This window comes from Pantherophis guttatus, chromosome 12, assembly GCF_059756535.1.
Source record: "Pantherophis guttatus breed Tessera chromosome 12, ASM5975653v1, whole genome shotgun sequence".
Classification (NCBI taxonomy): Eukaryota; Metazoa; Chordata; class Lepidosauria; order Squamata; family Colubridae; genus Pantherophis; species Pantherophis guttatus.
In genome coordinates this window covers 12,037,464-12,050,704 of record NC_142074.1, presented here as the reverse complement: position 1 = coordinate 12,050,704, position 13,241 = coordinate 12,037,464, and the positions used below count along the sequence as shown (strand labels likewise).

The 13,241-nt window shown below is 43.7% G+C and overlaps 1 protein-coding gene across 1 annotated transcript in view; it reads right to left on the bottom strand.

The window, feature by feature from the left end:
• LOC117669499 (connector enhancer of kinase suppressor of ras 2-like) overlaps positions 1 to 13,241 on the bottom strand; it is a 392,766-nt gene that overhangs the window by 183,008 nt on the left and 196,517 nt on the right. The window contains exon 5 of the mRNA XM_060692093.2: positions 184 to 225. Coding sequence (XP_060548076.2) covers positions 184 to 225 — 42 coding nt within the window. The remainder of the gene's footprint in view (positions 1 to 183; positions 226 to 13,241) is intronic.

Sequence of the window (13,241 nt, the reverse complement as noted above, 5' to 3'; positions counted from 1 at the left end):
GCACCTTAAATCTCTTTTAAATCACATTAAGCCAGCAATCAATCCCCTGCATTCGGCATGTCTTCCTTGAAGGCAAACATATACAGCAGTACAGTCTTGATTTGCAAAATAATGATTTCCAATGAAGTAGACTGCATGAAAGCATCAGGCGCACCCCCTCCCCTAGCTACAACGGGCACTTACCACATGAAGAATTTTATTTTCTGTTTCATACACTGTGCAATCCTGTAAAAGAGAAGAGGGAGGGGAAGAGTTCTTAAAACGTCCACAGAAATCTACTTTGTTCAGTTAGATTAGCTGCTCCTTGAAAAATAGCACGTTACTCAGCTTCAGATGACAATCCATCGAAGTGCCCCAGTCTGATTCAATCTGCTAATGGAGAAATAAATCTATCTATTTATCTCATTTCGACACCGCCCATCTCTCCTAAGTTGGCCGTTCGCAATACAATGCAATAAAAAGTGGTATAAAAGCAGAGATACAACAAAGTTAAAATAAGAGTTAAGAACAAAGTTTGTCTCTGTGGTCATGTGGCTGGCATGACTAAATGCTAAAGGTGCACGAAACGCTGTTACCTTCCCACCAAAGGTGGTCCCTATTTTTCTTGCATTTTTTAATGTGCTTTCAAACGGCTAGGTTGGCAGAAGCTGGGACGAATAACGGGAGCTCAACCCGTTATGCGTCACTAGGGATTCGAACCGCTGAACTGCCGACCTTTCGATCGACAAGCTCAGCATCTTAGCCACTGAGCCACCACGTCCCTATCAACTGTGCTATTTATTCCATGCCAAAGAGAGGTTCCAAGGAATTTACATGGCTGAGCGGCAGGTTTCTTGCTGTTACCTGAATTACAGGTTATCCAAGTGCCAAGAATGAGAGCTCTACTTTTTTACTGAAAATGTTGTCCAACCACCTGCAGGCTCTGTTGTTTATCAAGGCTCAATTAAATTCCCAAGGAGCTATCAAGAGGATAAAAAAAAAAAAAGTGTCTTAGCCACTGAGCCACCACATTCATAATTACGTGGAGGCAGAACTGACTCCACTTGAGTAATTGCCGAAATTTGCTCCTAATAAATAACTGGATTTCTTTTGAAACTTGGCTTGAGGCTCATGAATTAATTAGGGCATCCTTCAGAAACTTGACACTGGGCTTGTTGACTGGAAGGTTGGCAGTTCAAGACCCAAGCATCATGTGACAGGGTGAGATCCTGTTCCTTGCCCTAGCTCCTGCCCACCTAGCAATTCGAAAGCATGCAAATGCAAGTAAATGAACAGGTACTACTTTGGTGGGAGAAGGTAACCATGTGCCTTTGGCATGTAGCCATGCTGGCCACATGACCACAAAAAAAATGTCTTCGGACAATGCTGGCTCCCTTGGCTATGAAACGGAGATGTCTATCTCCATTTCGTTGCTAGACTCAGACACGACCGGGCAAAAGAAAAATTTACCTTTTTTTTTTTTTAATCCTCTTGATAGCTCCTTGGGAATTTAATTGAGCCTTGATAAACAACAGAGCCTGCAGGTGGTTGGACAACATTTTCAGTAAAAAAGTAGAGCTCTCATTCTTGGCACTTGGATAACCTGTAATTCAGGTAACAGCAAGAAACCTGCCGCTCAGCCATGTAAATTCCTTGGAACCTCTCTTTGGCATGGAATAAATAGCACAGTTGATAGGGACATGGTGGCTCAGTGGCTAAGACGCTGACCTTGTCGATCAAAAGGTCAGCAGTTCAGCGGTTCGAATCCCTAGTGATGTATAACGGGTTGAGCTCCCGTTACTTGTCCCAGCTTCTCTCAGCCTAGCCATTCGAAAGCACATAAAAGATGCAAGTAGAAAAATAGGGACCACCTTTGGTGGGAAGGTAACAGCGTTCCGTGTACCTTTAGCATTTAGTCATGCTGGCCACATGACCATGGAGATGTTTTCAGACAGCGCTGGCTCTTCGGCTTTGAAACGGAGATGAGCACTGCCCCCTAGAGTCGGGAACGACTAGCACGTATGTGCCAGGGGAACCTTTACCTTTATGATCCTGTTTCTCCCTTCCTCCCTGGGTGTGTCATAAATCACATTCTCCAATGGAGTATGTTCATGGGCTGTAGAAACCCCACCCCTCATGATGGCTCCAGTAACCTGGGATACAATCTGGAGACAGGCATGTGTGGCATGTGCTTTAAGCTTAACAGTAACAGCGTTGGAAGGGACCTTGGAGGTCATCTAGTCCAATCCCCTGCTTATGCAGGAGACCTGTACTAGGGATTCGAACCGCCGAACTGCCAACCTTTCTGATTGACAAGCTCAGCGTCTTAGCCAGTGAGCCACCTAGCCAGGCTAGGAGTTCTCCTAGTCAGTTCTTCCCCCGTCCTGCTTATGGCAACTCAGAAGCAGGCCTGGAATGCTTTATGGGTTGACATCCAGCATCTTAGGCACTAGACTTCCATCCAGAAGATGGTAGGGAATAATTGTTTCAATTTTTGGTGCATGTACTTTACTCTTATCCTAGCCACAGAGACACCCCATCACTTTATTTACCTATTCAGCCACGGGGTTAGTAAATAAATGCCAGCTGTTTTGTAAAAGTGACCATGCAATCTTCTCCAAGGATTATGCATTGGCAGAAAGAAGTTAAGTACCCCCAACCTGCTACACTCCTTGATCTACCCGTAAGAGTGCTTTGCTTCTTTTAAGGTTATTTTTTTTTCTCTTTCTACCTTGAAGGAATAATCTCAGTTTGACTCTGGTAAATCAGGACTCTCTGCAGACGAATTCAATGAGAGGCAACAGCTAACCATAAATTCCTGACAGTATAAAAGAGATAACAATGGCATTAGCCTTTCTTTCTTTCTTTCTTTCTTTCTTTCTTTCTTTCTTTCTTTCTTTCTTTCTTTTTGGGTGGGCGGGGAGGAATAGACTTTGTAAAAATTCACCAGCACAAGATGCAAAACCTAGACTAATTAAAAAATGTTGACAACTCTACCTTCCTGAAATAAGAGGCAGTTGCAACTCCCGTCTTTTGGGAGGGGCTAAGGAAAGTTTTTTTAAAAAAACGTTTTATTTGTTTTATTTATATGACATTCAATTTTCATCAAACAGTGTGTGTTCTGGGTATAGTTATGTTTAGATAGTCATATTACACATCTTTGTTGCAATAATCCATCTCCATCATATGAAAAATATACTCTGTTTCCCCCAAAATAAGACATCCCCTGAGAATAAGCCAAAATCAGGCTTTTGAGCGCATGGCAATAAGGCCAAGTGCTTATTTCAGGGTTCATCAGAGACTTTTCAAAGCATTTTTTTTACCACCTCTTCGGCTAAGAGGTTGCAAAAAAAAATGCTTTGAAAAGCCTCTGACTATCCCAGCTGATCCGTGCAATCAGAGGCTTTTTTTTTTAACTTTTAAAAGCATTTTTTCGTCGGAAGAGGTTGTAGAAAAAATGCTTTTAAAAGTTTTTAAAAAAAGCCTCTGATGATCTTGCAGCTCAGCTGGGCATGGGAGGAGGGGCGCGCAGGGATTTTTGCTACCGGTTCTCCGAACCACCCGCCACCATCGCTACCGGATCGCGTGATCCGGTCTGAACAGGGAGCATTTCACTCCTGAGCCACCTGTATATTTTCCTCTGGTATTTTCTTGCTTTTGGGCATGTCCACCACATATGGTAATATGAACCAGATGATTGATTACACAGGAAAGTTTTAGATGGCAATTAAAGGCCACGAAAGATGTGATAGAGATATCATAGGGGCCAAAATCCAAATGAAGAGCTTCGGATACCTTCGAAAAATGTCATTTAGAAACACACGAAGAGGAACGTAATCTACCTTGGGAAGTTCTGCATCATCTCCATTGCAGAAGGGTCTAAGATTATGATTATGTACTGCTGGGGAACAACAAAGGGAGAAAGCCTTGATCTGTGTCCTGCTTGAGGTCGTCTCAAGAGGTTTTGAGCTAACTACGTTTGTGCTTTAGGTCTGAGTCCCACAAGCTTGTTTGTTTTTTTGAACAGGGATTGGCCCGGATTTAGAGAAGCAGCTTGGTGTAATGGTTAATAGCCCTAGACTAGAACCTGGGAGACAGCGAGGGTTTTTTTAATTGGCTGTGGGTTTTTTGATGGAGGATTTAAATGTTTTTTTTTTAATGTTTAATGTTTTTTAATGCTTTAGGTTTTATGTTGTAAGCAAATAAATTATGTTGAGTGGCAAATAAATTTCATAAAGAATGGATGGATGGATGGATGAATAAATTCCTTTTTTTCCACCTGCTGTTGTGAAAAATAAAGCTTGGAAGATGAGGAAGATGATGTAAGGTGCTGTTCCATTTATGTCACTATTTTAGTGCATCTGCTGCATCCTTTCCACTATTCCTTATGCCAATGTCCAACAATTGTTTTCCCGAGAGAAACAATGCCACTGGAATTTATCAAACAGTGTAAGTCCATCTGGAGTCTGTTTAAAGACAAGGTCACGCTTAATCCGCGCATGGCTGACACTCTTATCAATATATTTTGATTGGTTTTTTTTTTTATAAAAAAATATTTGTCTTAGCTACAGTTTCCCTCTTGGGCTGTCTCTCACCAACACATGTGCATGCATGGATGCACACAAACACGGACAAGTCAGACACCAGCTACAGGCAAAAATGGCTGCAGTGTGTATGTGGCTTTGTTTGCTCGGTTGTAAACCTTCCTTGCAGGGAGACTTAGTGGGAAAGGCAAACATGAGGGGGGGGAGAGACAAAGAGAGGGGAGAGAGGGAAGGAGATGGAGGAAGAGAGAGAAGGAAGAAGAGAGAGAGAGGGTGGGAGGCAGAAGGTGAGAGAAGAAGAGGGAGGGAGGGAGAGAGTGAGTGGGAAGAAAGGGAGGGAGGATGAAGGTGGAAGAGAGGGAGGAAGGAAGAGGAAAAGAGGGAGGGAGAGAAGGGGGGAGAGAGTGGGGGAAAGAGGAAGGGAGTGGGAGAGGGAAGAAGAGAGGGAAGGAAGAAGAGAGAGAGGGTGGGAGGCAGAAGGTGAGATAAGAATAGGGAGGGAGATCATGAGGGAAAAAGAGAGGGAGGGAGGGAGAGGGGAAGGGAGGAAGAGAGGGAAGGATGGAAGGAGAGGGAGAGGGAGAAAGAGTGGAGAAAGAGAGGGAAGAAAGAAGAGAGAGGGTGGGAGGCAGAAGGTGAGAGAAGAAGAGGAAGGGAGGAAGAGAGGGAGGGATGGAAGGAGAGGGAGAGGGAGAGGGAGAAAGAGAGGGAAGAAAGAAGAGAGAGGGTGGGAGGCAGAAGGTGAGAGAAGAAGAGGAAGGGAGGGAGAGAGGGAGGGAGGGAGAGGGGGAGGGAGGGAGAGGATGAGGAAGAGAGGGAGAGCTGGAAGGAAAGGGAGAGGGAGGAAGAGAGGGAAGGAAGAAGAGAGAGGATGGGAAGCAGAAGGTGAGAGAAGAAGAGGAAGGGAGGGAGAGGATGAGGATGAGGGAGGAAGAGGGGAAGGGGGGAAGAGGGAAAGAGGGAGGGAGAGAAGGGGAGGGAGAGGGAGAAAGAAGACTTTTTCAAATGTCATTTGGTCAAGGTGATTATGCGAAAAATAGGAAACAAAGGAAGGATGTCACTCGCAAGAACTTTCCATTTAAAATAAGGTGTCTGTAGAAGTCTCTTTGATGTGCATTAGCATAATCGTGAGAAAGGTTCAGGGCATTACTGCTTTCATTCTAGTCCCCAAGGCATATTTCTGATGCTTTAGTTGGAGTCAGAAAATGACAGCCAACTTCACTTATGCACAATTTCACCTATTGTGTGTTTACTGAAAATCTATTTCTGACCGTTCGTTTCCCTTCGTTCTGTGGGAGGGAACTAGAAGATAAATTGAAATGTAGACTTGATTGTCCATCGGTTTCAGAGGTGGGTTTCAGCAGGTTCTGGTCAGTTCTGGAGAACCGGTAGCAGAAATTTTGAGTAGTTCAGAGAACCAGTAAATACCACCTCTGACCGGCCCCACCTCCATCTATTTTCTGCCTCCCAAGTCCCAGCTGATCGGGAGGAAATGGGGATTTTGCAGTAACCTTCCCCTGGATTGGGGAAGGAATGGAGATTTCACAGTATCCTTCCCCTGGAGTGGGGTGGGAATGGAGATTTTACAGTATCCTTCCCCTGCCACGTCCACCAAGCCACGCCCACCAAGCCACACCCACAGAACCAGTAGTAAAAAATTTTGAAACCCATCACTGATCGGTTTGATTTATAATCCTGTCTTTTTTTTTTTAGCAAGCATATCAGGTAGGCAGGGCAGGGAGACAAGACCAGCTCTTGGTTAAAGAATTAAGCTCAATGCTGAAAGAGAGAGTTAAATTTCAGATTCTCCAAGCCACTCTTAGATTCACCTTCCCCTTGGAGATCAGAGATGATCCTACTGACTCTTGATGATGGGGAATCATCAGTGAATGCATCATTTACTGAAGATATATTGGATCAAACCAAGACATCATCTAATCAATGTTCTATGCCATGAAGCAATTTGTTATTACTTCCTCTTAGATATATTTCCTACTTCCTAACTTAGCCTAGAATTCCTTGGTGGTTCCCATCCAAGTAATAAACTACCAGATTCAACTTTAATTTCTGATCATATACAGTATAAGGCTGGCAAATTGAGTACATGCAGGACAGTGGTTGAATTCAAATGTTTTTGCTACTGGTTCTGTGGGCATGGCTTGATGGGCATAGTGTGGCTTGGTGGGCCTGGCAGGGGAAGGATACTGCAAAATCCCCATTCCCTCCCCACTCCAGGGGATGGATGCTGCAAAATTCCCATTCCCTCCCCACTCCCGGGGGAAGGATATTGCAAAATCTTCATTCCCACCCCACTCTGGGGCCAGCCAGAGGTGGTATTTGCTAGTTCTCCAAACTACTCAAAATTTCCGCTACTGGTTCTCCAGAACCTGTCAGAACCTGCTGAATAGCACCCCTGATGCAGGAGAGGTTCCTGCACATATTAACATCTAAAATCTTGATATGATCAGTGGAATACAATGCTAGTTTGCTGGACTCACCCTGCAGATTTTGCTAACCATGGTTGTTTGATGAAACCATGCAATTCAGATTTGTTGGTAACACAAAGCCATAGTCCATGAATCCTGTAACTATAGCAATAGCAATAGCACTTAGACTTATATATCACTTTACAGTGCTTTACAGCCCTCTCTAAGCAGTTTACAGAGTCAGCCTCTTGCCCCCAAACAAGGCTCCCCACTTTACCCACCTTGGAAGGATGGAAGGTTGAGTCAACCTTGAGCCTGGTGAGATTTGAACGGCCAAATTGCACGCAGCCGGCAGTCAGCAGAAGTAGCCTGCAGTACTGCACTCTAACCACTGCGCCACCAAGGCTATAGTATACTATACTTGTAGCAATAACAATAGTACTTAGATTGATATACCACTTCACAGTGTTTTTCAGCCCTCTCTAAGTGGTTTACAAAGTCAGCATATTGCCCCCAACAATCTGGGTCCTCAGTTTACCAACCTCAGAAAGATGGAAGGTTGAGTCAACCTTGAGCCTAGTGAGAATCGAACTGCTGGCAATTGGCAGTCAGCAGAATTAACCTGCAATACTGCATTCTAACCCCCTGCAGCACCATGGCTCTAGTATACACGGCACTATCGTAGAATCTTGTGACTTGTCCATGGTGCTGAACTATGTTTCCCATTAGCTATTAACTCCATGCTAAAATGTAGCTGGCTTGTTTTGAATCTCATTTGCTACATTAGCCAAGTCATAGCGCTTTTTAAATAATGTTTAAGTGATGCATTGGTGTTGGGTGCAACTAAACCCAGCTATTGTGGCTTAATCAAATCAGGGTTAAGAGTAAACCAGTGTTCCATCTTTCCTTTCAGATCAATGAATCTTCCAGCAACTTGACTAGAATTGCCTTCCAAGAATCTTCCTACATATTCAGATTCTTCCCATATGTTCATACATGTAAAATTGCAAAATATATCATGATGGGACACAGGGACCTCTTGCTTGATGTGGGCAATTCCAACTCTGTGTCTCTATAGCTTGTGTAGGAGAAAGGGACACCAACACCCAAAGCAAAGCATTGTGTTTTATTGTTTGGGGCCGTGATGGCGAACCTATGGCACGCATGCCACAGGTGGCATGCAGAGCCATATCTGTGGGCACGTGAGCATTGCCCTAGCTCAGCTCCAGTGCGCATGCCTGTGCTGGCCAGCTGATTTTCGGGCCTTCCCGGCCCACTGGAAGTCAAGAAATGGCCCATTTCCAGCCTCCGGAGGGCCTCTGAGTTGTGTGGGGAAAGTTGTTTTCGCCCTCCCCAGGCTCCAAGAAAGCCTCTGGAGCCTGGGGAGGGTGAAAAACGGGTCTACCAGACCCACCAGTAACCTTTTTGCCGTCACGTGCCAAAAGCAGGGGGAACGGAGGTGCGGGATGCGGGGGGAAATTAAATTAAATTAAAAGAGCCTTGGTAGTACAGTGGGCTAAAGCAATGTTATTAACATCTGCTGCCTGCAATTACTGCAAGTTCAAATCCCACCAGGCTCAAGGTTGACTCAGCCTTCCATCCTTTCTAAGGTAGGTGAAATGAGGACCCAGTTTGTGGGGGCAATAAGCTGACTTTGTATAAATATACAAAAGGATGAAGGCTATTGCTTAACGCATTGTAAGCCGCCCTGAGTCTCCAGAGAAGGGCGGCATATAAATCAAATTTTTTTAAAAAATTATGGGTGTGGGCATGCACGCGTGCGACCCCCCCCACGTGACTCCCACTTTTGGCATGTGATGGCAAAAAGGTTAGCCATCACTGGTTTGGGGTATTTGCACAATGTACAGTAAAATACAGAACATTTTGCTTAAATTGGATGAGTTCCCTACCCTAGAAAATATCCCCTAACATAAAATACATTCCCATATTTTTTTTTTCCATTTTGCAGAAATTCCAATAAAGGCAAATCTATCACACCTGGATGCAAATACCCAGGACTAATAATATAAAGCCAAATAAACAGGTAAGCACATGAATCAAATGCATTCTTTAGCTGATGAGTGAAATGGAATGAAATCTCCAGTTCTTTTTTTTATTATTATTTTTTTTTACCAACGATGGCATCCCTTCCCTATTATAAGATTTTCTCTCTCTCTCTTTTTTTTTTTCTTCCAGAAATACAGTTATTAAAGGGGAAAATGACTTTTCTCCCCAAGCAATTACGAAACATTCCTGGTGGCAATTTATCTGCTTCAAGACTAACGTTGGACATGATTTCGCTTACAAATCCCGATTTAACTTCCATTCCCCCCTGTTTTAAAAGGCTCCTTAAAACAGTCCATTGGCTTCCAACAGGATGATGAGCTCTGATATAATTGCAGAGTGACCAGGAGGCAATCACAGACGGATGCTGCACTTGGCTGTATGAGAATGAACTAATTAACAAAAATCTCCCCACCCCCTGCTGATCCCCACCTCCAATCCTTCTCTTTTGTATTTTAATGAAAATGCGTTTTATAAAGAAAAAAAAAAAACCCCACAAATCTTTTTCAGATGGAGTTTGAGTTTCAAAACGGACATTTTTGGTACAAGATCTTTTTCAGCTGCCTTCTGAGTCTCACAGCAGCCGTTCTCTATAATCAAGTTGCATCCGATGAGATTTTTTTTTTTTTTTAATTTAAGACATGCATCAATTTAACTTCGGGGGTTCTTTTTTCCGCTCACACACAATGTGATGACTTCCTTCTCAATCCACCTTAGACCAGTGGTGAAATCTAAAATTTGTTACTACCGGTTCTGTGGGTGTGGCTTGGGGAGGGGGGGGGTAATGTGACTGGGTGGGTGTGGTCAATTTTTTTTTTTTTACTTTTAAAACCATTTTTTTCTACAACCTCTTCGGCGAAGAGGTTGTAAAAAAATGCTTTCAAAAGGCTCTGACGATCCCAGCTGAGTTGCCTGATTGGCAGAGGCTTTTTTTCTTTTAAATGCCTCTGACGATCCAAGCTGAGTTGCCTGATCGTCAGAAGCATTTAAAAGAAAAAAAGCCTCTGCCAATCAGGCAACTCAGCTGGGATCGTCAGAGCCTTTTGAAAGCATTTTTTCTACAACCCCTGAAGAGGTTGTAGAAAAAAATGCTTTTAAAAGCCTTTGATGATCCCAGCTGAGCCGCGCGATCATCAGAGGCTTTTTTTTTTCTTTCAAAAGCATTTTTTCGGCCGAAGAGGTTGTAGAAAAAATGCTTTTAAAAGTAAAAAAACAGCCTCTGATGATAGTGCAGCTCAGCTGGGCAATGGAGTGGGGGGGGGAAACAGGGTTTTTTGCTACCGGTTCTCTGAACCACCCGCCTCAATCACTACTGGATCAGGCGATCCAGTTCGAACCGGGAGCATTTCACCCCTGCCTTAGACCCATGCCTTCAAATAGGAGTAGATGCTCATGGTTGGAAAACATGGAGTTTCTTTTGCAGTTATTAATCTGCTCCTATAAAACATCAGAGTGGGGTTAATTTGAGCAGGGGCAAAATTATTTTGAAACAGAGCTGACTTAACAGCCACTTGAATTACTTCAAAGCCTTGTTCCTCATTAGCACCTTGCAAAGGCTAAAATCTAAAGCTGTACGAGGGGCACCAAGTTCTTTTCAACTGCTACCTATTCTTCTGCTCCTTCTTTTCCTACTAATAGAATAGAATAACAGAGTTGGAAAGGACCTTGGAGGTCTTCTAGTCCAACCCCCTGCTCAGGCAGGAAACCCTATACCATTTCAGACAAATGGTTCTCCAATCTCCAGTTTTGATCACCACACTATAAAAAAAGATGTTGAGACTCTAGGAAGAATGCAGAGAAGAGCAACCAAGATGATTAGGGGACTGGAGGCTAAAACATACAATGAACGGATGCAGGAACTGAGCATAGCTAGTCTAGTGAAGAGAAGGACCACGGGAGACATGATAGCAGTCTTCCAATATTTGAGAGGCTGTCACAGAGAGGAGAGGGTCAAGTTATTTTCCAAGGCACCCGAAGGCCAGACAAGGAATAATGGATGGAAACTGAACAAGGAGAGATTCTGGAAATAGAGAGAACTTTTCTGACAGTGAGAGCAATCAACCCATGGAATAGAAGTTGCCTTCAGAAGTTGTGGGAGCTTCATCACTGGAAGCTTTCAAGGAGAGACTGGACTGCCATCTGTCAGCAATGGTGTAGGGTCTCCTACCTGGGCGGAGGGTTGGACTAGATGAATTTACAAGGTCTCTTCCAATTCTGTTAATCTGTATCTGTGCCTCTGTTAAAAACCTCCAGCAATGGAGCACCCACAACTTCTGAAGGCAAGCCATTTCACTGGATAATTGTTCTCACTGTCAGAAAAATTTCTCCTTAATTCTAAGTTGCTTCTCTCCTTGATTAGTTTCCACCCATTGCTTCTTGTCCAGTCTTCAGGGGCTTTGGAGAATAGCTTTGACTCCTTCTTTGTGGCAGCCCCTTATATATTGGAACACTTCTATCATGTCTCCTCTGGTCCTTCTCTTCACTAGACTAGCCATGCCCAGTTCCTGCAACCGTTCTTCATGTTTTAGTCTCTAGTTCTCCCCCATGATCTTTGTTGCTCTTCTCTGCACTCTTTCCAGGGTCTCAACATCTTTTTTTACATCGTGGTGACCAAAACTGGAGGCAGTATTCCAAGTGTGGTTTCCGTATGAAACAGCTGATGGTCGGGAGACCAATCCACCAACAATCAGCTGCTTGTGCTAATCAGGTTTTGCTGAAGCTGAAACTTGAAATGGGCTGTTTGCTGCAAGGAGGCAAATTGCTGGGAGGCAGAGGCCAAAGGGTGGGGGCCGGTGGGTAGGCGGGGCTATATTCTGTGTATAAGACGCACCCAAATTTTCACCCTCTTTTAGTGGGGGGCAAAGTGCATCTTATATTCCAAAAAATACGGTACATATTTCTCCATTTCCTTCATACAATGGGAAACATAAATGGAAATATCCATTTTACGTCACCATTTTCATTCAACTCTTGAAACCCAAAGAGAATAAATTACTCACATCTGGGCTTAGAGCTGAACCTCTGAGCTGACATTTCCATCTACTTAGCAATAGCACTTAGACTTATATACCACTTTACAGCCCTCTCTAAATGATTTACAGAGTCAGCCTATTGCCCCCAACAAACTGGGTTCTCATTTTATCAACCTCAGAAGGATGGAAGGCTGAGTCCATCTTTAGCCTGGTGAGATTTGAACTGCCAAATTGTCGGCAGAAGTAGCCTGCAGTACTGCACTCTAACCTCTGCACCACCACGGCTCATGTTGTTGTTTATGCCTTCTGGCTTTGTCCCTCAAATTATTTTCAATGCAACAGTCTTCGGTTCTGGACTTTGACTGCAAAAGAGCTCCTGTTACCCACCCCCCCGCCCCCCATGTCAAGCCAAATAAATTATTTTTAAAGAACAAAACCATTCTGGCTTGGTTTTCCAAAGCATTCATTTTTTTTCCGGGACTGAGTTAAAATTCATATTGCATAACTAAAGGGAAGAAAAACTATTTCCTTGCCACATCAACCTAATTTAAAACCTTGTTTGGTGAGAATGCTTAATGCCAAGGTGCCTAGCATCAAGGCTGCATCCAGGGAATCTGGAGAGAAGCCAAAATCCAAGGAGCAGATGGTCAATTAAACAATAGAACCATTTACTTAGATTCCAACAGTTAGAAAAGGTTCCTGGGGAGACGACAGGCAATTGAAGTTTCGGAGAGGATAAATAAAGGAAGACCCCACCCCTGTTTGCTTAGAATTTAGAAGCAGGTACTCCATTTAAGTGCTGAGCATAGAATTGGAATACGAGCAACGTATGTTTTCACCACGCAACAAAGGTGTGGAATTCCTGTTGCAAGAAAAGCCACTTAAATAGATATTAAAAGGCAGGAGTTTATTCACATGATGAAGTGATCATCCATCAATTAATATATACAGGTAATCCATGACTTGGAACCACAGTTGGAATCAAAGTTTCTGTTGCTAAGCTAAATGGTTATTAAGTGAGTTGTACCCAATTTTACAATCATTTTTTTTGCCACGGTTAGCAATAGCACTTAGACTTATATACCGCTTCACAGTGCTTCACAGCCCTCTCTAAGCGGTTTACAGAGTCAGCATATTGTCCCCAACAATCTGGGTCCTCATTTTACTGACCTCGGAAGGATGGAAGGCTGAGTCAACTTTGAACCGGTCAGGATCGAACTCCTGGCAGTGAGCTGAAATTAGCCTGCAATACTGCA